Source organism: Leptodactylus fuscus, chromosome 3, assembly GCF_031893055.1.
Source record: "Leptodactylus fuscus isolate aLepFus1 chromosome 3, aLepFus1.hap2, whole genome shotgun sequence".
Classification (NCBI taxonomy): domain Eukaryota; kingdom Metazoa; phylum Chordata; class Amphibia; order Anura; family Leptodactylidae; genus Leptodactylus; species Leptodactylus fuscus.
This window is the reverse complement of record NC_134267.1, coordinates 57,147,130-57,170,718: the sequence shown is the minus strand read 5'-3', so window position 1 is coordinate 57,170,718 and position 23,589 is coordinate 57,147,130. Positions and strand designations below refer to the sequence as shown.

At 48.0% G+C, this 23,589-nt stretch overlaps 1 protein-coding gene across 1 annotated transcript in view; it reads right to left on the bottom strand.

The window, feature by feature from the left end:
- Nucleotides 1-9,786: 9,786 nt before the first annotated feature.
- LOC142196886 (sulfotransferase 6B1-like) overlaps nucleotides 9,787-23,589 on the bottom strand; it is a 62,193-nt gene continuing 48,390 nt past the window's right edge. Inside the window, exons 6-7 of the mRNA XM_075266871.1 lie at nucleotides 13,569-13,725; nucleotides 9,787-9,917 (exon numbers count right to left, since the gene is read on the bottom strand). Coding sequence (XP_075122972.1) covers nucleotides 9,787-9,917; nucleotides 13,569-13,725 — 288 coding nt within the window. The remainder of the gene's footprint in view (nucleotides 9,918-13,568; nucleotides 13,726-23,589) is intronic.

Sequence of the window (23,589 nt, the reverse complement as noted above, 5' to 3'; positions counted from 1 at the left end):
ACATAATGGGGAGACCTGAGGAAACATAGCATGGAGTCTCGTAGGAACCCTATACCATCGGGACAAGATTTTGTAGCTGGCCTCCTGGTGGCGAGAGCTGATGGAAGCAGTATGAGAAAGGCGAAAAATGCGCCTACGCTGTTCCTGAGAGAGGGAAAGGGATAAGTCAGATTCCCATTTCAACAAGAACGGCGGAACAAAGTCCTCCGGAGGTTCAACCAGGATCCGGTAAGTGAGCGAGAGGGAGTGGCGAAGGGGGCCAGCACCAACAAAAATCTTCTCCAAGGGGGTAGGTTCGACGCGGAACTCTGCAGGAGCAGGGAGAGAATGTAAAAAGTGACGAAGTTGCATCCCCCGCCAAGCGCCCAAAGGGGGCAGCTCAGGAGGGGCCTGGGAATTCAGAAGTGTAGTCCATCCCCCAGCGTCCTGGAAGTGACAGGCACGGAAAATCCCATGACGGCGCCAATTACGAAAAACTCGGTCAAACATTCCAGGTGGAAAGGCAGGATTGCCCAGCACTGGGAAAAGAGCGGAATCCTTAGGGAGGAGAGTGGAGCGAACAAGGCCCCTGGAGCAAATCCGAAGCGTGGGACCAAGGGTAGGGTGAGAAAAGAGAGATGACAATGAGGAGGAGTCCAACCATGGGGCAACCTGCAAAGGGATCGGAGAGAATGCCTGTTCGATGTAGACCCAAGGTTTAGAAACAGCATGCCTACACCAGTCCACGACACGAGTCAGGTGGGTAGCCAAGTAATAGGACTTCAGGTCCGGAAGCGATAAACCACCGCAACTCTTGGGACGAAAGAGAAAAGCCTTGCTCACTCGGGCGGGTCTGCCCGACCAGATGAACTTCAGTTGGACGGAAGTGAGGGATCTAAGAAAAGACAGAGGGATGTGAATGGGAAGCGCCTGCATCAAGTAGAGAAGACGAGGGAGAATGTTCATTTTAAAAATCGCGCATCTCCCGAACCAAGTAAAGGCTCCAGCGGACCATCGAGTACAATCAGCCCTGATAGACGCCAGAAGTGGGGGGAAGTTGCAACGAAAGAGATCTTTCGGGTCCGGAGTAAGATATTCGTTGAGGAGTTAATGAGAGAGATGAAAGTCTCAATCTCTCAGCTGTCTAAGAGACCGTGTATGGAGTCTTCACCCCCTTCGCTTCCGCCAATGGAGGCGCTGCAAATTTTGGATGAGGTTTCCTCAGAAGAGGACAACCTGGACCCAACTAAGCCGGTCTTCCCGGTGGATAGGATGCCTAAGTTGCTTAGGGTCTTACGGGCCAAGGACGTAGAGGATTCTACGGAGGAGACTCCGTCTACCTCCCTCAAAACCTTTAAGGCCAACCCTGATATGGTCAAGAGGTTTGAAGCTGAATGGAGATTCCCAGAACGTCCATTCAATGCTTCTAGGCGCTTTAGGGCGCTTTTTCCCTTGGCTGAGGCCCAGGCCAGCTCCTGGGGCCCCCCGCCCAAGGTCGACATAGCGGTCTCCAAACTAAACGCACGGTAGTGCCAGCGGAGGATGGCTCTAACCTCCAGGATGTGATGGATCGCAGGGCGGAGGGGTCCCTGAGGCGTATTTACGCCTCTTCCTCAGCTCAAGCTTCGGTGGGCATCGCGGCTAGTGAGGTAGTCGCTAAACTGCGATCGGAGGTCTCAAATCTGGAGAGGGACATCGACTCCGGTGTCCATCGGGACGATCTGTTAAAGGCTATGACAACCATTAGCCTCATGTCCGACTACCTCTCTGAGACCGCTTTCTATCAGACCAAGCTGGCAGTGAGAACCATGGCATTGTCTACCGCTGCGAGGCGCCCCCTCTGGCTCAAGCCCTGGAAGGCAGATAACGCCTCAAAATTCAATTTATGCGCCCTGCCCTTTGAGCCAGGCAGGCTATTCGGGAGTGAACTGGATCGGATAATGGAGGGGTTGGCCGATTCAAAAGGTAAGAACCTGCCTCAGTCAACAGGATCCAGGCAACGATCCTTTCGTGGCTACGCCCCCGCGAGAGGCATGTCAAGAGGCCAGTTTCGAGGGCGCCCCTCTGGCCCAAGAGGTGGTCGAGGTTCCTCCCGTGGTGGTGGGAAAAGATCCACCTTCTGACTATTACGATTCCCTCGCCTGCAGGGCCAAGGTGGGGGGTCGGCTTTCCTTACATCTAGCCGCCTGGCACCATCATATCCAGGATCCATGGGTTCTCCAGCTTTTACGGGAAGGCTACAAAATAAGCTTCCTATCCCCCCCTCCAGACAGATACAGGAGGACCCGCCCTCTTCAGGGCACCAAACAGCTTCATCTTCAAAGATCCGTGCTGGAGTATGTGGACAAGGCTGCGTTGGAACCCGTCCCTCTAGACGAACAGGGTCAAGGCGTTTATTCACCCGTGTTTCTAGTACCAAAGTCCACCGGAGGGTGGCGCATGATTATCGACCTGAGGTATGTAAATCAATTCATCCGCAAGGTCCGGTTCCGTATGGAGACCATAAGATCGGTTCTCCCCTTTCTGCAGCCAGGAGAACTATTCGTCACCTTGGATCTGAGGGACGCATACCTCCATATCCCCATTTATCCTCCACACAGGAAGTACTTAAGGATTGCCACGTATTTAAACGGAAGATTACATCACTTCCAGTTTACAGCTCTCCCGTTCGGTATATCCTCGGCCCCCCACACCTTCACAAAGGTAGTGGCCCCGGTCATAGCCGCCCTGCGCCTCCAGGGGATATTTATTGTCCCTTATTTAGACGACTGGCTGATAAAAGCTCAGTCAAGGGAGGTCTTAGCCACACAGTTGGGTATCACAGTGGCCTTTGTGAGTGAGTTGGGCTGGCTGGTAAACTGGCAAAAGTCGGTAGTGGTTCCATCAACCCGGATTCAGTTCCTGGGGTTCAACTTGGATTCTCTCAGTATGATGATCTCCCTGCCCTCTCCTCAGAAGGAGAAGATTGGTCGAGCGGTTCACTACCTATCCCGAACCAGGAAGGTTACAATCAGGACAGCGATGAAGGTCCTAGGTCTCATGTCCGCAACCATCGAGGCAGTTCCTTGGGCACTATGGCATATGCGCCCCTTACAACTCGAGATCCTGAGAGTATGGAACCACAGTCCTTCGGGACTTCAGAAGCCTATCCAGCTTTCCATCAGTGCCCGTCGATCACTGGAATGGTGGTCTCAACTCAAGGACGGGAGGTCCACGGTCCAGACTTCCTGGACCCTGTTGACCACAGATGCCTCCCTTACAGGCTGGGGAGCGCATCTGGGGGAGACCCTAATACGAGGAACCTGGAACCAACAAGAGAAAACACGCTCCTCCAACTGGCGAGAGCTTACGGCAATTTATCTGGCACTACGGACTCTGACTCCCCACCTTCAGGGGAAGGCTGTCAGAATAAGGACAGACAATTCAACGGCCGTCCAATATATCAACAAACAGGGAGGCACCAGGTCTGATGAGGGTGACCAACCTGATATTCTCCTGGGCGGAGAAGAACTTGTCCCGGCTGTCAGCGGTGCATATCAAAGGCCACCTCAACGTCCTGGCAGACCAGTTAAGCAGGGGACTAATAACAACAGCCGAATGGTCTCTGTCCCCGGAAGTTTTCAAACAACTCACCAGGATGTGGGGTCTCCCCGAGGTGGATCTGATGGCCACCCAACACAACGCCAAGGTGGGACAATTCTGCTCCCTGTATCGGGACGGCAATCCCTTGGCGATCGATGCCCTGTCAATACCCTGGAGCTTCAAACTAGTATACGTTTTCCCTCCGATTCCAATGATTCCCAGGGTGTTGGCGAAACTCAGGCAGGACCAGACTTCGGCCATTGTCATCATGCCGTTCTGGCTGAAAAGGGCATGGTTTACCCACCTCATGGTAATGAGTCGAGGGACCTACTGGAGGCTTCCGTGTGTCCAAAACCTGGTAACTCTAAACAGTCAGCTCTGCCAGGATCTGGACAGGTTCAGCCTCACTGCCTGGAGGTTGACCGCACCATACGTGGAGACAGAGGATTGTCCCAGGCCGTCTTAAAAACATTGGCCCACTCTAGAGCGGACTCAACCAATCGCAGTTACCAGAGGATCGCTCGAGTATTTAAGGACTGGGGGGCCAGGAGACAGTGTGATACATCGTCCATTGAATCAGTCCTGGAGTTCTTACAAGAAGGGTTGGACAAGGGATTGTCCCCGGCCACCTTGAGAGTGCATGTCTCGGCGCTATCCGCTCTATTGGGGACTAGATTGTCTCAGAATCCTCTCATAAGGCAATTCCAGAAAGGGGCCTCTAGGCTCCGACCCCCGGTACGGCCCCCGGCCCCCCAATGGGACCTAGCTGCGGTCCTACAAGGACTATGCGGCACTCCATTTGAACCCTTGACAAAGGTGGAGCTCAAATACCTCTCATGGAAAGTAACCTTTCTTCTGGCAATCACATCTGCCAAGCAAGTAGGAGAGCTCCAGGCTTTGGCGGCATCAGAGCCATACACGACCTTTTTTCCGGACCGAGTCCAGCTTAGGTTTATTCAAGGTTTTCTGCCTAAAGTTCCCTCAGTGGAAAACATAAACCAGGTTATAACCTTACCTACCTTCTTCCCCTCTCCTTCCTCGGAGTGGGAACAGAAAATGCATAGTTTGGATCTGGTGCGAACTCTGCGGATATACCTGGACCGGACAGGTCCATTCCGCAGGTCAGAAAACCTACTTGTCAATTTTTTTGGTCACAACAGGGATAATAAGGCGTCCAAGACTACTCTGTCAAGGTGGATCAGAGAAGCCATCTCAGTGGCCCTTCAGACACAGGGGCTACCGGTCCCAGAATTTTTGCGAGCCCATGCTACCAGGGCGGTAGCGGCGTCTTGGGCAGAGAGGCAGTCCCTCTCAGTAGACCAGATCTGTGCGGCTGCATCTTGGTCTTCCCACTTGACTTTCGCCAGGCACTATAGATTGGACTGGCATACCTCCAAGGCGAAGTCCTTTGGTTACTCAATCCTGACCTCGGCCTGTCAGGATCGCCCTCCCTAGAAGGGGTATTACTTGTTAAATCCCCATCTTGTGCTGCTGTTTGGGCGTAGGGGGAATGGAAGATTATATAGATAATCTGTTTTCCCTTAGCCCAAACAGCAGCACAAAGCTCCCTCCCTTGGCTTGTTAAAATTATATGCGGTCTTATGCTATATGGTACTTGGAGACTAACACAGGGAGGGGGAGGTCTCCTAGGCCTTTTATGGGAGGGAACTTGTTAGTTTATTAAAAGTTCCACCTGTCCTAACAGTACACAGGGGCAGGAATACCCCATCTTGTGCTGCTGTTTGGGCTAAGGGAAAACAGATTATCTATATAATCTTCCATTCTCCGATGATGTTCTCCTTACTCTTTCGTCTCCCCATACTACTCTCCCTAATCTCCTACGACTTCTTGCGACGTATGGCGACTTGTCAGGGTATAAGGTGAACCCTTCAAAAACTGAGGCTCTTCCTTTAAATATCTCATATGATGATCTTATGCTTTTACGTTCTAACTTCGACTTCCAGTGGCGATCGTCTTCAATTTGTTATTTGGGGATTCAGATCTCTCTTTCTTACCATACTCTTTACTCAGCCAACTATTCGAGGCTGTTCCGCAATCTACGATCACTTCTGGATAAGTGGCAACCCCTTTCGATCTCCCTGTTGGAGAGGATAGCAGCGGTAAAAATGACCCTTCTTCCGAAACTTCTTTATTATTTCGAGACGTTACCCGTTGCAGTTCCACGGAATGATCTCCGCGTCTTGCAAAAAGCCATTTTTCGATTCATAGGGTGGGCCAAACGCCACCAAATCCCTCGATCGGTCATGACGGCGAGGAGGGAGTCTGGGGGTTTAGCTGTCCCAGATCTTTTACATTACTACTGGGCAACCCATCTGCGCTGTATCCCGTTCTAGGCTTCTGCCCAGGCGCATACTAGGTGGATGGAGATAGAAAAGCTTTGGTTGGCCCCTATGCATCCCAATGCTTTCCTGTGGGTGGGTTCTCCCCCCACTTGCTCGGCCCCATGCGTTTTACTCGATCTATCTGGTCTACGTGTAATGCTAAGTTTTCCCTGATGTCCCTGCGCTCCTCTATGGTGTCTGTTTTGTATAACCCTCTTCTCCCTGATAGTTTGTCACCCACTATGGTCAGAGTGTGGTCGGCAGCAGGCCTACTCCAGATTGCCGATCTGATTGACCCTACAACGTTGGCGCTTAGGCCCTTTGAGTACTTAGTAGCTAATCTAGGCCTCCCTCAGACAGAATGGTTTCATTATTTCCAGGTAGTTCATTTTGTACGCTCCCTCTATGGCTCTGTTAGAGTCTTGAAAAGATCTGTCGGGCTGGTACTTCTACAAGGGGCCTTATATCCTCTGTATACCAAATCCTTGCCTCTAAGACTATTGGTTCTCCTATTCAACATCGATATATGATCAAATGGGAGGAGGCATTGGGGATCTCCATCTCCCAGGGACAGTGGTGGATTGTATGGTCTCGAGCCCAGAAATCGTCTCAGTGTATAACCTTCAGGGAAACGCAATTTAAAATCTTAATGCACTGGTATCATACTCCGGCTCTTCTTCACACCCTTAACCCTGCGCATCCTGCTGAGTGTTGGCGCTGCAATCTTGCGGTAGGTTCTTTATTTCACATTTTTTGGTCTTGTCCTCTTTGACTGATGTCCTCTTTACACAGGGGGTTCCTTTAGATCCCCTTTTATATTTACTGAACCTCCCTCTTAGACATCTGGGTAGTAAGACTTCAAGACTTTTTTCCATCTATGCACAGCCGCAAAAACTCTTATGGCTAAATACTGGAGGAGCGTTAACCCTCCATCCGGCGCTGAGCTTCTAGCTCGTATTAAGGATACACGTAGTCTTGAATTTCTCACTGCTAGTCTTAATAACACATTGGATGCTTTCCATTCTGTTTGGTCCCCTTGGGACGCCTACTGTGCGCTCGGTGGCCTTTAATCTTGGAACCTCCCTTCCCTTCTCCCACCCTCCTTCCTATTCTGTTTTTGTACGTTTGTTGTTACCCCTTATTTTGCTTTTAAGTTGTATGCCTATTTTGCAGTTGAGATAATGCAGTATTGCTTCTTTTTGCTATTTGGGGTATATGTTTTGCCTTGTCTCCTTTTCTGCATATTGTTAAATGTTTTTGAAAAATTTCAATAAAAATTACAGTAAAAAAAAAAATATATATATTTTCGCGGACAGCAAAAATCGGATATCATTGTGAATGGACAGTTAAGGACATCCACGGACAGTAAAAGAACGCACCCGATGTCCATTTAAATCAATGCAAAATGTAACGGACACAGCTAGTGTCCGATGCTAATGTCCGCTACTGCACATTCCCGAGCCCCATTTTCTTGTGGACAGTGGAAGAAAGCGGACAAGAATATGGCGCTCGGGCATGTGCAGTAGCGCTCAGAAGGGAGCGTTACTACGCATGCCCAACATTTCAATGTACAGGAGCGAGATGAGAGACGCTGGAGGCGGGTTTACATGGAGAGAGGAGGAGGACTAACTTTGAGTACAAGCTGCAGAGGGGGCAGCTTTAAGGTATGACACATGGGGGTGCACGCAGGCTTGCATACCTCCCAACTTTTGAAGAACCGAAAGAGGGACAAAATTTGCGGCACGCGCGTGTTGACTCCACCCACTCGTTAATTTTTCATGTGCCCGCACACAGTATAATCCTCCTACAGTCACCCGTAAATTATATGTCCCCCCTCTATCTCTCCCTCAGTTTCATATACACCCTTCATCTGCCCCCAGTTTCATGTCCCCCTTCCATCTCTGCCCCCAGATTCATGTCCCCTCCATCTCTGCCCCCAGATTCATGTCCCCCCTCCATCTCTGCCCCCAGATTCATGTCCCCCCTCCATCTCTGCCCCCAGATTCATGTCCCCCCTCCATCTCTGCCCCCAGATTCATGTCCCCCCTCCATCTCTGCCCCCAGATTCATGTCCCCCCTCCATCTCTGCCCCCAGATTCATGTCCCCCCTCCATCTCTGCCCCCAGATTCATGTCCCCCCTCCATCTCTGCCCCCAGATTCATATCCCCCATCTCTGCCCCCAGATTCATGTCTCCACATCTCTGCCCCCAGATTCATGTCCTCTCCATCTCTGCCACTAGATTCATGTCCCCACATCTCTGCCCCCAGTGTCATGCCGTCCTCTCCATCTCTGCCCCCAGTGTCATGCTGTCCCCTCCTTCATCTGCCCCCAGTGTCATGCCGTCCTCTCCATCTCTGCCCCCAGTGTCATGCCGTCCCCTCCATCTCTGCCCCCAGTGTCATGCCGTCCTCTCCATCTCTGCCCCCAGTGTCATGCCGTCCTCTCCTTCATCTGCCCCCAGATTCACATTCCACCTCCACATTACACTTACCTTCTCCTCTGCTCCCTCGCCACTCTCTGCGCGCCTCTCTCTCTGACACATGCGGCTGAAGGAAGGAGCTGACACAGGTCAGCTCCTCGCTTCGCCGCTGCGTGTCTCTCTCGCTGACACATATGCGGCTGAAGCGAGGAGCTGACCTGTGTCAGCTCCTCGCTTCGCCGCTACCCGCCGGCTCCTGGCTTGTAGACGCGATGTGACAAGCCAGGAGCCGGCGGCAGCGGCGAAGCGAGGAGAGACACGCAGTGGCGAAGCGAGGAGCTGACCTGTGTCAGCTCCTTCCTTCAGTCGCATGTGTCAGCGAGAGAGGCGCGCAGCGGAGAAGCGAGGAGCTGACCTGTGTCAGCTCCTTGCTTCAGCCACATATGTGTCCAACTCAGATCTGCGTCCTCTGGAAATCGAAATCGGGACATACCTCCCTCCAACCGGTACCGCGGGAAATGTCACCCAAATCATGACTGTCCCGCGGAAATCGGGACGGTCGGGAGGTATGGGCTTGGAGGAACACCGAGGGTGCATGGACAGGCTCATTTACATATCGGTTTTACTGGTATATAATAAAAACGGGGGGGGGGGGTCTTTTATATATATGTATAAAAAAAAAAAAAAAAAAAAAAAAAAAAAGAGTGGCAGCACCTGAATAGCCTTTTTAAAGGATATTCATGCATTTGAATATCAAAAACACATTATTCCAATGAGAGCCCCTTTAAAAGGGCAGAAACAGTATTTTACATACAAATGTCAAAGTATAACCACTGCCATCTACTGGTGGCTGTTGGTAATGTAATAACATGTATACCATTGTAAAAGTTTTATGTATTAAAGAGTTGGTCCTTGATTTGGATAAAGAAGGTGTAATATAAAAAATTTAAATTATACTCATCTGTTCCCATTGCTCTGCTATTCATTTGGTTTTGTGCAATGCCCTAGTAGTTCCTAGAAGTCCTGCACCCCATGTGACTGATAAGGAACCAGTAATGATTGTGAGTGGTGTAACTGGTCCCTCTCCAGCAATGGCTGAGGCTGGACAGGTAAAGTTGCCTACCCCTGTACCACTGAATAACCAATAGACTGGTGATGACATGATATAAATTGAATACCTATACAATTTTGTGGGATGCTTTTAACCAGAGGATTGACAATTCCACCAAACTCTTTCGTTACCATTATTTTTATTGACTGAATAAAAAGATGTAAAATGATTCTGCCATATATGAGCATTTAATGGCACTGCAGATAGGAAGCTCAAGATTTCAATAAACCTAACATAAGATCATTTATAAATTGTTAGTGAGTAAATGATATAAACTCAATAAGACATGCATTACTTTTACTAAAGTATTCAGAGTTAGGTAAGTGCTACTTATTCTATTTCCTTGAACATCTAGCACTTGCAGTATTTGTCATAGTTCAAGAGCTTTCCCAGTTTAGTTCCTGCGAGATATTTTTCAAACATTGTATCCACCGCTTTGCTCTGTTCTTCAGTAAAACTATTCTTCCAGTCCCCAATCTCTCCTATTTAAGAAAGAAAAGTGCAAAGTGTGATTATCAGCATAAAAAAAAAAAACACCAATGAATTTCTATACACAACATAAAGTAAACCATGAACCACCATAAAATATTTCAGCCTGAGAACTGACCTGATTGACCTGACCACTGAGCTGTAGATCACTCAGCCCCCCCAGAGAGCAGTGACCCACATCAGCCATCCTGCTTATTACATAGGCCGTGCTCCATAGAAAATGATGTGTAAACAATGGGAGAAATAATTTTACATAGCAGACAAACAAAGCAGCATTGATAAAGCAATGTATTTTGGAAAACTACTGAATCTACATCTCAGATTCCCAGTGCAGCAAAGTTTCTACCAACACCAGCAAAGACCAGATGTAGTGCTGCAGGCGCAGCTTTTGTGCTACGGCATTACATCGTTTTACTATTATGCTGCTAAGAGTTGACTATACACTCATCGTGACTTGATAATACAGTGCAGAGCTTTAAAGAGGACCTTTCACCATTTTGCCCACAGGCAGTTCTATATACTGCCGGAAAGCTGACAGTGCGCTGAGTTCAGCGCACTGTCGGCTTTCCCGATCCGTGCCCGGTGTGAAGAGCTTACGGCCCGGTACCGTAGCTCTTCTATGGTCAGAAGAGCGTTTCTGACTGTTAGCCAGAGACGTCCTTCTGCCTCGCGGCGCCAATCGCGCTGTGCTGTGAGAGCCGGGAGGAACGCCCCCTCCCTCTGCTCGCAGTACTCGTCCATAGACGAGCATTATCAGGGAGGAAGGGGGGAGTTCCTCCCCGCTCCACAGCACAGCGCGATTGGCGCCGCGAGGCAGAAGGACGTCTCTGGCTAACAGTCAGAAACGCCCTTCTGACCATAGAAGAGCTACGGTACCGGGCCGTAAGCTCTTCACACCGGGCACACATCGGGAAAGCCGACAGTGCGCTGAACTCAGCGCACTGTCAGCTTTCCGGCAGTATATAGAACTGCCTGTGGGCAAAATGGTGAAAGGTCCTCTTTAATGGGTTAAATGGTACTACGTATTTTTATTGAATTAAGGTCAAGGCTGTTTCCTGGCTAGATCAACGATCAAGTTCCCTTTTCTATGAACCATTGCTTGCTTATTTTTCATGTGTTGCAGGCTGATCAATTTTATTTTGCATTTCACATATTTTCACCCGTCATGTTCACATAAGGATATCTTACTTCCATCACATCTAATAACTTGCTTCCATTCAGTGTGCAATTCCCACTGTAATATTTTCTGGTGGTTCTTTAGCATCACATTCGGCTCTTTTTCAATCCTTCCTCTTAGACCTCTAGCAGACAACCGTGGTGTGGGTCCGGGTATTTCATGGTTAGCACACTGACCCATTCATTTCTATGGGCACGTACACATGACCGTGAATTACATGGTCACGTGTTGGGGGCGATAGTCTGGCCCACAAAATATAGAACAGGTCCTATTCCTTTCCTATTTTGCGGCCCTTGCGTCCGTGGCACCTATTCATTTAATAAAAGGGGCCGCGGAATCATGGCCAGTGCACAGGCGGCACACTGTTTACATCCACGTGTCCCCCATGTGCCACCCATGCCATTAATTCATGGCCGGCAGGAAGCATACGGTCGTCTGCAACCAGCCTAAGTCAAAGATCTGATCAGTTTTTCTTGAACTAACAGAAACACCAGTTGCACCCAGTGAAAGTCTTATTGCCTCCGTTGAAATTTTGCTGTCATTAAGACAGTCTATTATTTATCTACAGATGTGCACTTTTTCAGTCTTATTCTGCTTTTGATTTTTAGTGACAAAGGCCAAGGCCCCATGTAGCAAAACACATGTTGCATTTTTTTTCTGAAATGTTTTTTCTTTAGTTTTCGCTGCATTTTCCTCAGCGTTGTTTTAATCTATACGGAAAATATTCACAATTCTGCAGCTAAAATTAATGTGTTCGATGAAATCTCATTCACTTTGCTGGTACTTAGCCAAAAACTTTTGTTACGCAAATTTAGTCACTGTCCTACCAACTTATCTTATAAATTCAGCATAGGAAAAACAAAATGTATGTACAGGTATACAACAATACTGCTCCTTTTTATGGATGGGTATACAAATTCCTCTTTTTTTTAATGTCAACAATACATTTGACACTTTGACATTTTTCACAGAATCTCTAATTGTGCTTTCAGTAATATCCATCTTTCTTTTATAGGACAAGCAGTAAATTTGATTTTCCACAACTTGAAACAAGATGTATAACAGATACTGCCAGTTAACTTGTCCCCAGCAAATGAATGAGCTGTCAATTATATCCACGGATATGTCAGATCCTAGAATGAAAGGCATATTTTGCAGCTGCTCTATTAACTGAACAGACTACCAAACGCATTGGCAATTGGTGTACAGTGAAAGCACATGGACCCCATAGACTATAATGGGGTCTGTGTGCTTTCTGCACGGTCTCCGCACAGAACATGTGGACAGAAAAGCATTTCACGTTGTACTTTCCTGTCCACATGACTCATGTGGAGACCGTGCAGAAAGCACACAGACCCCATTATAATCTATGGGTTTTGTCAATGCGTTCGGTAGTCTGTTCAGGGGATCCCCATGCGGACTCCCCCGAATGGATTACCGACGCAGATGTGAACGAGGCCTGAGATTACATCAGTCATATGTTGTAAAGGACTTGACTACGCACATAGGACTGTGGAAAGTTGTCAGCATGCACTGCCTTCTTTGGTGCTTTTAACCCCTTCACACCACAGGCATTTTTTATTTTTGTTTTTGATTCCCCACCTTCAAAACCACATAGCTTTTTATTTTTCGGCTCACAGCCACATACGGGCTTAATGTCTGTGGGACAAATTGTACTTTGTAATTGTACCATCTAATATTCTGTACAATGTACTGGGAAGCTGGGAAAAAAATCTGAATGGAATTGGAGAAAAACTGCATTTGTGTGACATTCTTATTGATTTACTTATTACAGCAATAATTGTGCGGCCACCTGTATTCTATGGGCCTGTATGATTCCAGGGATGCCAATGTTATCTAGTTTTTTTTTTACGTTTTAATCCAGATGTACTTTTTAGATAGATTATATTCTATGTTATATGTACTTTATACAATTTTTATTGAAAAGTTGATGGACAGACGAAAAGTCATACAAGGGTGACCAACAAGAGAAACCTTTACCCTGGAATGACTTCAAAAGCATAACAGATTCCCATAGACTTCTACATAGCTGCATACAATCCAGAGCCATAATGTGTTGATAAATCTGAATTGGAATTTGGATGTATCTCACAAAGTAAACCGAGTTACTAGTTGCGCCTGTACCAATCACCAGCCTATCTACTTTGCTTTGATACACTTGGTAGCGAGTGCCGCAGGGGACCCAACCTCACCACCTCAGTGAGTCGCCTTCAGCATTATGTCAGGCTCATAACTGTAAGAGGATTTGGCCACCGTGACCAGTGAGGTTGCCATCTTGGGCTACTCCTGAATGCACCATCCCCACACTGATATGCCCTGGGGTCACTGTTACATCATAAGTAATATTGGCATGTGGCATTTTACACATATCACGTGTAATTTTCTGTATTTTAATTCTTAAATTTTTTAAAAACTTTTAACTTCTATGGTATCGTGTCTTCGTTACCTTTTCTGAAGAACGTCTCGCCCAGTTTTCCATGAGTACTTTCAGATTTTCCTTTCATAGAGTTGAACGATGTGCGGCTTGCTACCAAATTAATTTGTTCCTCACTCAATGAAAATTGAAGAAATTCTGATATTTTTTTCAGTACAGCCAGAAAATCCTTAATTATAAAGTAAAGAAATCAGAAAAGAATGAGTATTACTTCATATGAACATTGCAGCAAATAGGTGGTCAAAGTAACATACCAGTTGTAGGTTAATACTAGAGATGAGCGAATAGTATTCCATCGAATACATCGCTCCCATAGGAATGCGTGTAAGCGGCCGAACACTAAGGGGTTACGCGCAGTGAATATTTATTGCGCTTAACCCCTTAGTGTTCAGCCACTTATACTCATTCCTATGGGAGCGAGGTATTCAATCGAATACTATTCGCTCAACACTGATTAATACATATGAAACTTTGACACTACCATGTTTTCTTTATTTATCTCTAGAGATGAGCGAACAGTGTTCTATCGAACTCATGTTCGATCGGATATTAGGCTGTTCGGCATGTTCGAATCGAATCGAACACCGCGTGGTAAAGTGCGCCATTACTCGATTCCCCTCCCACCTTCCCTGGCGCCTTTTTTGCTCCAATAACAGCGCAGGGTAGGTGGGACAGGAACTACGACACCGGTGACGTTGAAAAAAGTAGGCAAAACCCATTGGCTGCCGAATACATGTGACCTCTAATTTAAAAGAACAGCGCCGCCCAGGTTCGCGTCATTCTGAGCTTGCAATTCACCGAGGACGGAGGTTTCCGTCCAGCTAGCTAGGGCTTAGATTCTGGGTAGGCAGGGACAGGCTAGGATAGGAAGGAGAAGACAACCAACAGCTCTTGTAAGAGCTAAATTCCAGGGAGAAGCTTGTCAGTGTAACGTGGCACTGACGGGCTCAATCGCCGCAACCCAGCTTTCCCAGGATCCTGAATGGAATACACTGTCAGTGTATTCCCGTATACCCGATATATACCCCGATACCCGTTCCAACGGTGTGCCCCCCCACCTTCACCCCAGAAATACCCTGCAAGTCCCCTAGCAATAGAATTGGGGCTATATACACCCACAATTTTTACTACTGGTATACAGTGCCATTGTCTGACTGGGAATTCAAAGAATATATTGGGAATACAAATACCCTCATTTCTTGCTACTGCCATATAGTGCCAGTGTCTGACTGGGAATTCAAAGAATATATTGGGGTTACGTGCACCCACAATTTTTACTACTGGTATACAGTGCCATTGTCTGACTGGGAATTCAAAGAATATATTGGGAATACAAATACCCTCATTTCTTGCTACTGCCATATAGTGCCAGTTTCTGACTGGTAATTCAAAGAATATATTGGGGTTACGTGCACCCACAATTTTTACTACTGGTATACAGTGCCATTGTCTGACTGGGAATTCAAAGAATATATTGGGAATACAAATACCCTCATTTCTTGCTACTGCCATATAGTGCCAGTGTCTGACTGGGAATTCAAAGAATATATTGGGGTTACGTGCACCCACAATTTTTACTACTGGTATACAGTGCCATTGTCTGACTGGGAATTCAAAGAATATATTGGGAATACAAATACCCTCATTTCTTGCTACTGCCATATAGTGCCAGTGTCTGACTGGGAATTCAAAGAATATATTGGGGTTACGTGCACCCACAATTTTTACTACTGGTATACAGTGCCATTGTCTGACTGGGAATTCAAAGAATATATTGGGGTTATAAATACCCTCATTTCTTGCTACTGCCATATAGTGCCAGTTTCTGACTGGTAATTCAAAGAATATATTGGGGTTACGTGCACCCACAATTTTTACTACTGGTATACAGTGCCATTGTCTGACTGGGAATTCAAAGAGTATATTGGGAATACAAATACCCTCATTTCTTGCTACTGCCATATAGTGCCAGTTTCTGACTGGTAATTCAAAGAATATATTGGGGTTACGTGCACCCACAATTTTTACTACTGGTATACAGTGCCATTGTCTGACTGGGAATTCAAAGAGTATATTGGGAATACAAATACCCTCATTTCTTGCTACTGCCATATAGTGCCAGTTTCTGACTGGTAATTCAAAGAATATATTGGGGTTACGTGCACCCACAATTTTTACTACTGGTATACAGTGCCATTGTCTGACTGGGAATTCAAAGAATATATTGGGGTTATAAATACCCTCATTTCTTGCTACTGCCATATAGTGCCAGTTTCTGACTGGTAATTCAAAGAATATATTGGGGTTACGTGCACCCACAATTTTTACTACTGGTATACAGTGCCATTGTCTGACTGGGAATTCAAAGAGTATATTGGGAATACAAATACCCTCATTTCTTGCTACTGCCATATAGTGCCAGTTTCTGACTGGGAATTCAAAGAATATATTGGGGTTACGTGCACCCACAATTTTTACTACTGGTATACAGTGCCATTGTCTGACTGGGAATTCAAAGAATATATTGGGGTTATAAATACCCTCATTTCTTGCTACTGCCATATAGTGCCAGTTTCTGACTGGTAATTCAAAGAATATATTGGGGTTACGTGCACCCACAATTTTTACTACTGGTATACAGTGCCATTGTCTGACTGGGAATTCAAAGAGTATATTGGGAATACAAATACCCTCATTTCTTGCTACTGCCATATAGTGCCAGTTTCTGACTGGTAATTCAAAGAATATATTGGGGTTACGTGCACCCACAATTTTTACTACTGGTATACAGTGCCATTGTCTGACTGGGAATTCAAAGAATATATTGGGGTTATAAATACCCTCATTTCTTGCTACTGCCATATAGTGCCAGTTTCTGACTGGTAATTCAAAGAATATATTGGGGTTACGTGCACCCACAATTTTTACTACTGGTATACAGTGCCATTGTCTGACTGGGAATTCAAAGAGTATATTGGGAATACAAATACCCTCATTTCTTGCTACTGCCATATAGTGCCAGTTTCTGACTGGGAATTCAAAGAATATATTGGGGTTACGTGCACCCACAATTTTTACTACTGGTATACAGTGCCATTGTCTGACTGGGAATTCAAAGAATATATTGGGGTTATAAATACCCTCATTTCTTGCTACTGCCATATAGTGCCAGTTTCTGACTGGTAATTCAAAGAATATATTGGGGTTACGTGCACCCACAATTTTTACTACTGGTATACAGTGCCATTGTCTGACTGGGAATTCAAAGAGTATATTGGGAATACAAATACCCTCATTTCTTGCTACTGCCATATAGTGCCAGTTTCTGACTGGGAATTCAAAGAATATATTGGGGTTACGTGCACCCACAATTTTTACTACTGGTATACAGTGCCATTGTCTGACTGGGAATTCAAAGAATATATTGGGGTTATAAATACCCTCATTTCTTGCTACTGCCATATAGTGCCAGTTTCTGACTGGTAATTCAAAGAATATATTGGGGTTACGTGCACCCACAATTTTTACTACTGGTATACAGTGCCATTGTCTGACTGGGAATTCAAAGAGTATATTGGGAATACAAATACCCTCATTTCTTGCTACTGCCATATAGTGCCAGTTTCTGACTGGGAATTCAAAGAATATATTGGGGTTACGTGCACCCACAATTTTTACTACTGGTATACAGTGCCATTGTCTGACTGGGAATTCAAAGAGTATATTGGGAATACAAATACCCTCATTTCTTGCTACTGCCATATAGTGCCAGTTTCTGACTGGGAATTCAAAGAATATATTGGGGTTACGTGCACCCACAATTTTTACTACTAGTATACAGTGCCATTGTCTGACTGGGAATTCAAAGAATATATTGGGGTTATAAATACCCTCATTTCTTGCTACTGCCATATAGTGCCAGTTTCTGACTGGTAATTCAAAGAATATATTGGGGTTACGTGCACCCACAATTTTTACTACTGGTATACAGTGCCATTGTCTGACTGGGAATTCAAAGAGTATATTGGGAATACAAATACCCTCATTTCTTGCTACTGCCATATAGTGCCAGTTTCTGACTGGGAATTCAAAGAATATATTGGGGTTACGTGCACCCACAATTTTTACTACTGGTATACAGTGCCATTGTCTGACTGGGAATTCAAAGAATATATTGGGGTTATAAATACCCTCATTTCTTGCTACTGCCATATAGTGCCAGTTTCTGACTGGGAATTCAAAGAATATATTGGGGTTACGTGCACCCACAATTTTTACTACTGGTATACAGTGCCATTGTCTGACTGGGAATTCAAAGAATATATTGGGGTTATAAATACCCTCATTTCTTGCTACTGCCATATAGTGCCAGTTTCTGACTGGTAATTCAAAGAATATATTGGGGTTACGTGCACCCACAATTTTTACTACTGGTATACAGTGCCATTGTCTGACTGGGAATTCAAAGAGTATATTGGGAATACAAATACCCTCATTTCTTGCTACTGCCATATAGTGCCAGTTTCTGACTGGGAATTCAAAGAATATATTGGGGTTACGTGCACCCACAATTTTTACTACTGGTATACAGTGCCAATTTCTAACTAGGAATTCAAAATGCGCAAGGCTCCCGGAAAGGGACGTGGACGAGGCCGTGGGCGAGGTCGGGGGAATGGTTCTGGGGAGCAAGGTAGCAGTGAAGCCACAGGGCGTCCCGTGCCTACTCCTGTGGGGCAGCAAGCATTGCGCCACTCCACAGTGCCAGGGTTGCTTGCCACATTAACTAAACTGCAGGGTACAAACCTTAGTAGGCCCGAGAACCAGGAACAGGTCTTGCAATGGCTGTCAGAGAACGCTTACAGCACATTGTCCAGCAGCCAGTCAGACTCTGCCTCCTCTCCTCCTATTACCCAACAGTCTTGTCTTCCTTCCTCCCAAAATTCCGAAGCTTTACAGAACAATAACCCAAACTGTCCCTGCTCCCCAGAGCTGTTCTCCGCTCCTTTCATTGTCCCTCAACCTGCCTCTCCACGTCACGATTCCACGAACCTAACAGAGGAGCATCTGTGTCCAGATGCTCAAACACTAGAGTCTCCTCCATCTCCGTTCGATTTGGTGGTGGATGACCAGCAACCCACCCTCATCGACGATGATGTGACGCAGTTGCCGTCAGGGCATCCAGTTGACCGGCGCATTGTGCGGGAGGAGGAGATGAGACAGGAGTTGGAAGAGGAAGTAGTGGATGATGAGGACACTGACCCGACCTGGACAGGGGGGATGTCAAGCGGGGAAAGTAGTGTGGATGTTGAGGCAGGTGCAGCACCAAAAAGGGTAGCTAGAGGCAGAGGCAGAGGTCAGCAGCTTAGGCGAAGCCAGGCCACACCCGGAATCTCCCAAGATGTTCCAGTTCGTACCCAGCCCCGAAAAACTCCCACCTCGAGGGCACGTTTCTCGAAGGTGTGGAGTTTTTTCAAGGAATGCGCCGAGGACAGATATAGTGTTGTCTGCACAATTTGCCTCTCGAAATTGATTAGGGGCTCTGAGAAGAGCAACCTGTCCACCACTTCAATGCGCCGTCATTTGGAATCCAAGCACTGGAATCAGTGGCAGGCAGCAACGGCAGGACAAAGGCCGCCTGCTGTTCACGCCACTGCCACTGCCTCTGCCACTGCCTCTGCCTCTGCCACTGCCACTGCTGACTGTGCTGGCGATGCACTCCAGAGGACGAGCCAGGACACCACTTCATCTGCCTCCGCCACTTTGTTGACTTCTACCTCATCCTCCCCTGGTCCTGTCTTATCTCCTTCTCCTGCACCATCAAAGGCACCATCAGGCGTTTCTTTACAACAACCCACCATCTCTCAGACATTGGAGCGGCGGCAGAAATACACTGCTAACCACCCACACGCGCAAGCCTTGAACGCCAACATCGCTAAACTGCTGGCCCAGGAGATGTTGGCGTTCCGGCTTGTTGAAACTCCCGCCTTCCTGGACCTGATGGCAACTGCGGCACCTCGCTATGCCGTCCCTAGCCGTCACTACTTCTCCCGGTGTGCCGTCCCCGCCTTGCACCAGCACGTGTCACTCAACATCAGGCGGGCCCTTAGTTCCGCGCTTTGCACAAAGGTCCACTTGACCACCGACGCGTGGACAAGTGCATGCGAACAGGGACGCTACATTTCACTGACGGCACACTGGGTGAATGTAGTTGAGGCTGGGACTGCTTCCCAAACTGGCCCGGTGTACCTCGTCTCCCCGCCTAACATTCCTGGCAGGGACACGAGAAGAACACCCCCCTCCTCCTCCTCCTCTACCGCCTCCTCCTCCGCCACCGCCTCCTCCTCCGCCACCGCCTCCTCCTCCGCTGTTAGATTGACCCCAGCTACGAGTTGGAAACGTTGCAGCACTGGCGTTGGTAGACGTCAGCAGGCTGTGCTGAAGCTGATCAGCTTGGGGGACAGACAGCACACTGCCTCCGAGGTGAGGGATGCCCTCCTCGATGAGACGGCAATATGGTTTGAGCCGCTGCACCTGGGCCCAGGCATGGTCGTTTGTGATAACGGCCGGAACCTGGTAGCAGCTCTGGAGCTTGCCGGACTCCAACATGTTCCATGCCTGGCCCACGTCTTCAACCTAGTGGTGCAACGTTTCCTAAAGAGCTACCCCAATGTTCCAGAGCTACTGGTGAAAGTGCGGCGCATGTGCGCCCACTTTCGCAAGTCGACAGTAGCCGCTGCTAGCTTAAAATCTCTCCAGCAACGCCTGCATGTGCCACAACACCGGCTTTTGTGCGACGTCCCCACACGCTGGAACTCAACGTTTCAGATGTTGAATAGAGTGGTTGAGCAGCAGAGACCTTTGATGGAATACCAGCTACAAAACCCTAGGGTGCCACAAAGTCAGCTGCCTCAGTTTCACATCCATGAGTGGCCATGGATGAGAGACCTTTGTGACATCCTACGGGTCTTTGAGGAGTCCACAAGGAGGGTGAGCTCTGAGGATGCGATGGTGAGCCTTACAATCCCGCTCTTGTGTGTTCTGAGAGAATCCCTGATTGACATCAGGGATAACTCAGATCACACAGAGGAGTTAGGGATAGCATCCGATCCGTCACAGCTGGAGAGTAGGTCCACACATCTGTCCGCTTCACTGCGTTTAATGGAGGAGGAGGAGGAGGAGGAGGAAGAAGAGTTGTCCGATGATGTGATGGTGATACAGGAGGCTTCCGGGCAACTTCGAATCGTCCCATTGTTGCAGCGCGGATGGGTAGACATGGAGGATGAGGAGGAAATGGAGATTGAACTTTCCGGTGGGGCCAGAGGAGTCATGCCAACTAACACTGTGGCAGACATGGCTGAGTTCATGTTGGGGTGCTTTACAACCGACAAGCGTATTGTCAAAATCATGGAGGACAACCAGTACTGGATCTTTGCTATCCTTGACCCCCGGTATAAAAACAACATCTCGTCTTTTATTCCGGTAGAGGGGAGGGCCAATCGCATCAATGCTTGCCACAGGCAATTGGTGCAGAATATGATGGAGATGTTTCCAGCATGTGACGTTGGCGGCAGGGAGGGCAGTTCCTCCAGTAGGCAACCAAGTTCTCACCGGTCCACACAAACGAGGGGCACACTGTCTAAGGTCTGGGACACCTTGATGGCACCCCCTCGCCAAAGTGCCGCCACGGAGGGTCCTAGTGTCACCAGGCGTGAGAAGTATAGGCGCATGTTGCGGGAATACCTTTCCGACCACAGCCCTGTCCTCTCCGACCCCTCTGCGCCCTACACGTATTGGGTGTCGAAGTTGGACCTGTGGCTTGAACTTGCCCTATATGCCTTGGAGGTGCTGTCCTGTCCTGCCGCCAGCGTCCTATCTGAGAGGGTGTTCAGTGCAGCCGGTGGCATCATCACTGACAAGCGCACCCGTCTGTCAGCTGAGAGTGCCGACCGGCTCACTTTGATAAAAATGAACCACCACTGGATAGAGCCTTCATTTTTGTGCCCACCTGTGTAAAGCACCCCAACATGAAACTCCATGTCTGTACTCAACCTCTCCAATTCCTCCGCATCCTCATACTCATCCACCATAAGCGTTGCACAATTCTGCTAATACTAGGCTCCCTCCAACATGATTTCCCCCAACTCTGCTGGTTAGAGGCTCCCTCCACCCTGATTTCCACCAACTCTGCTGGTTAGAGGCTCCCTCCACCCTGCTTTCCCACAACTCTGCTGGTTAGAGGCTCCTTCCACCATGAATTTGCCAAAACTGGGCTGTTTAGAGGCTCCCTCCACCATGAATTGGTCCAAACTGGGCTGGTTAGAGGCTCCCTCCACCATGAATTTGCCCAAACTGGGCTGTTTAGAGGCTCCCTCCACCATGAATTGGTCCAAACTGGGTTTTTTAGAGGCTCCCTCCACCATGAATTGGTCCAAACTGGGCTGGTTAGAGGCTCCCTCCACCATGAATTGATCCAAACTGGGGTGGTTAGAGGCTCCCTCCACCATTAATTGGTCCAAACTGGGCTGGTTAGAGGCTCCCTCCACCATTAATTGGTCCAAACTGGGCTGGTTAGAGGCTCCCTCCACCATTAATTGGTCCAAACTGGGCTGGTTAGAGGCTCCCTCCACCATGAATTTGCCCAAACTGGGCTGTTTAGAGGCTCCCTCCACCATGAATTTGCCCAAACTGGGCTGGTTAGAGGCTCCCTCCACCATGAATTGGTCCAAACTGGGGTTTTTAGAGGCTCCCTCCACCATGAATTGGTCCAAACTTGGCTGTTTAGAGGCTCCCTCCACCATTAATTGGTCCAAACTGGGCTGGTTAGAGGCTCCCTCCACCATGAATTGGTCCAAACTGGGTTTTTTAGAGGCTCCCTCCACCATGAATTTGCCCAAACTGGGCTGTTTAGAGGCTCCCTCCACCATGAATTTGCCCAAACTGGGCTGGTTAGAGGCTCCCTCCACCATGAATTGGTCCAAACTGGGGTTTTTAGAGGCTCCCTCCACCATGAATTGGTCCAAACTTGGCTGTTTAGAGGCTCCCTCCACCATGAATTGGTCCAAACTGGGGTGGTTAGAGGCTCCCTCCACCATTAATTGGTCCAAACTGGGCTGGTTAGAGGCTCCCTCCACCATTAATTGGTCCAAACTGGGCTGGTTAGAGGCTCCCTCCACCATGAATTGGTCCAAACTGGGTTTTTTAGAGGCTCCCTCCACCATGAATTTGCCCAAACTGGGCTGTTTAGAGACTCCCTCCACCATGAATTGGTCCAAACTGGGCTGGTTAGAGGCTCCCTCCACCATGAATTTCCCAAAACTTGGCTGTTTAGAGGCTCCCTCCACCATTAATTGGTCCAAACTGGGCTGGTTAGAGGCTCCCTCCACCATGAATTGGTCCAAACTGGGGTTTTTAGAGGCTCCCTCCACCATGAATTGGTCCAAACTTGGCTGTTTAGAGGCTCCCTCCACCATGAATTGGTCCAAACTGGGGTGGTTAGAGGCTCCCTCCACCATTAATTGGTCCAAACTGGGCTGGTTAGAGGCTCCCTCCACCATTAATTGGTCCAAACTGGGGTGGTTAGAGGCTCCCTCCACCATGAATTTGCCCAAACTGGGCTGTTTAGAGGCTCCCTCCACCATGAATTTGCCCAAACTGGGCTGGTTAGAGGCTCCCTCCACCATGAATTGGTCCAAACGGGTTTTTAGAGGCTCCCTTCACCATGAATTGGTCCAAACTTGGCTGTTTAGAGGCTCCCTCCACCATGAATTGGTCCAAACTGGGTTTTTTAGAGGCTCCCTCCACCATGAATTTGCCCAAACTGGGCTGTTTAGAGGCTCCCTCCACCATGAATTTGCCCAAACTGGGCTGGTTAGAGGCTCCCTCCACCATGAATTGGTCCAAACTGGGGTTTTTAGAGGCTCCCTCCACCATGAATTGGTCCAAACTTGGCTGTTTAGAGGCTCCCTCCACCATGAATTGGTCCAAACTGGGGTGGTTAGAGGCTCCCTCCACCATTAATTGGTCCAAACTGGGC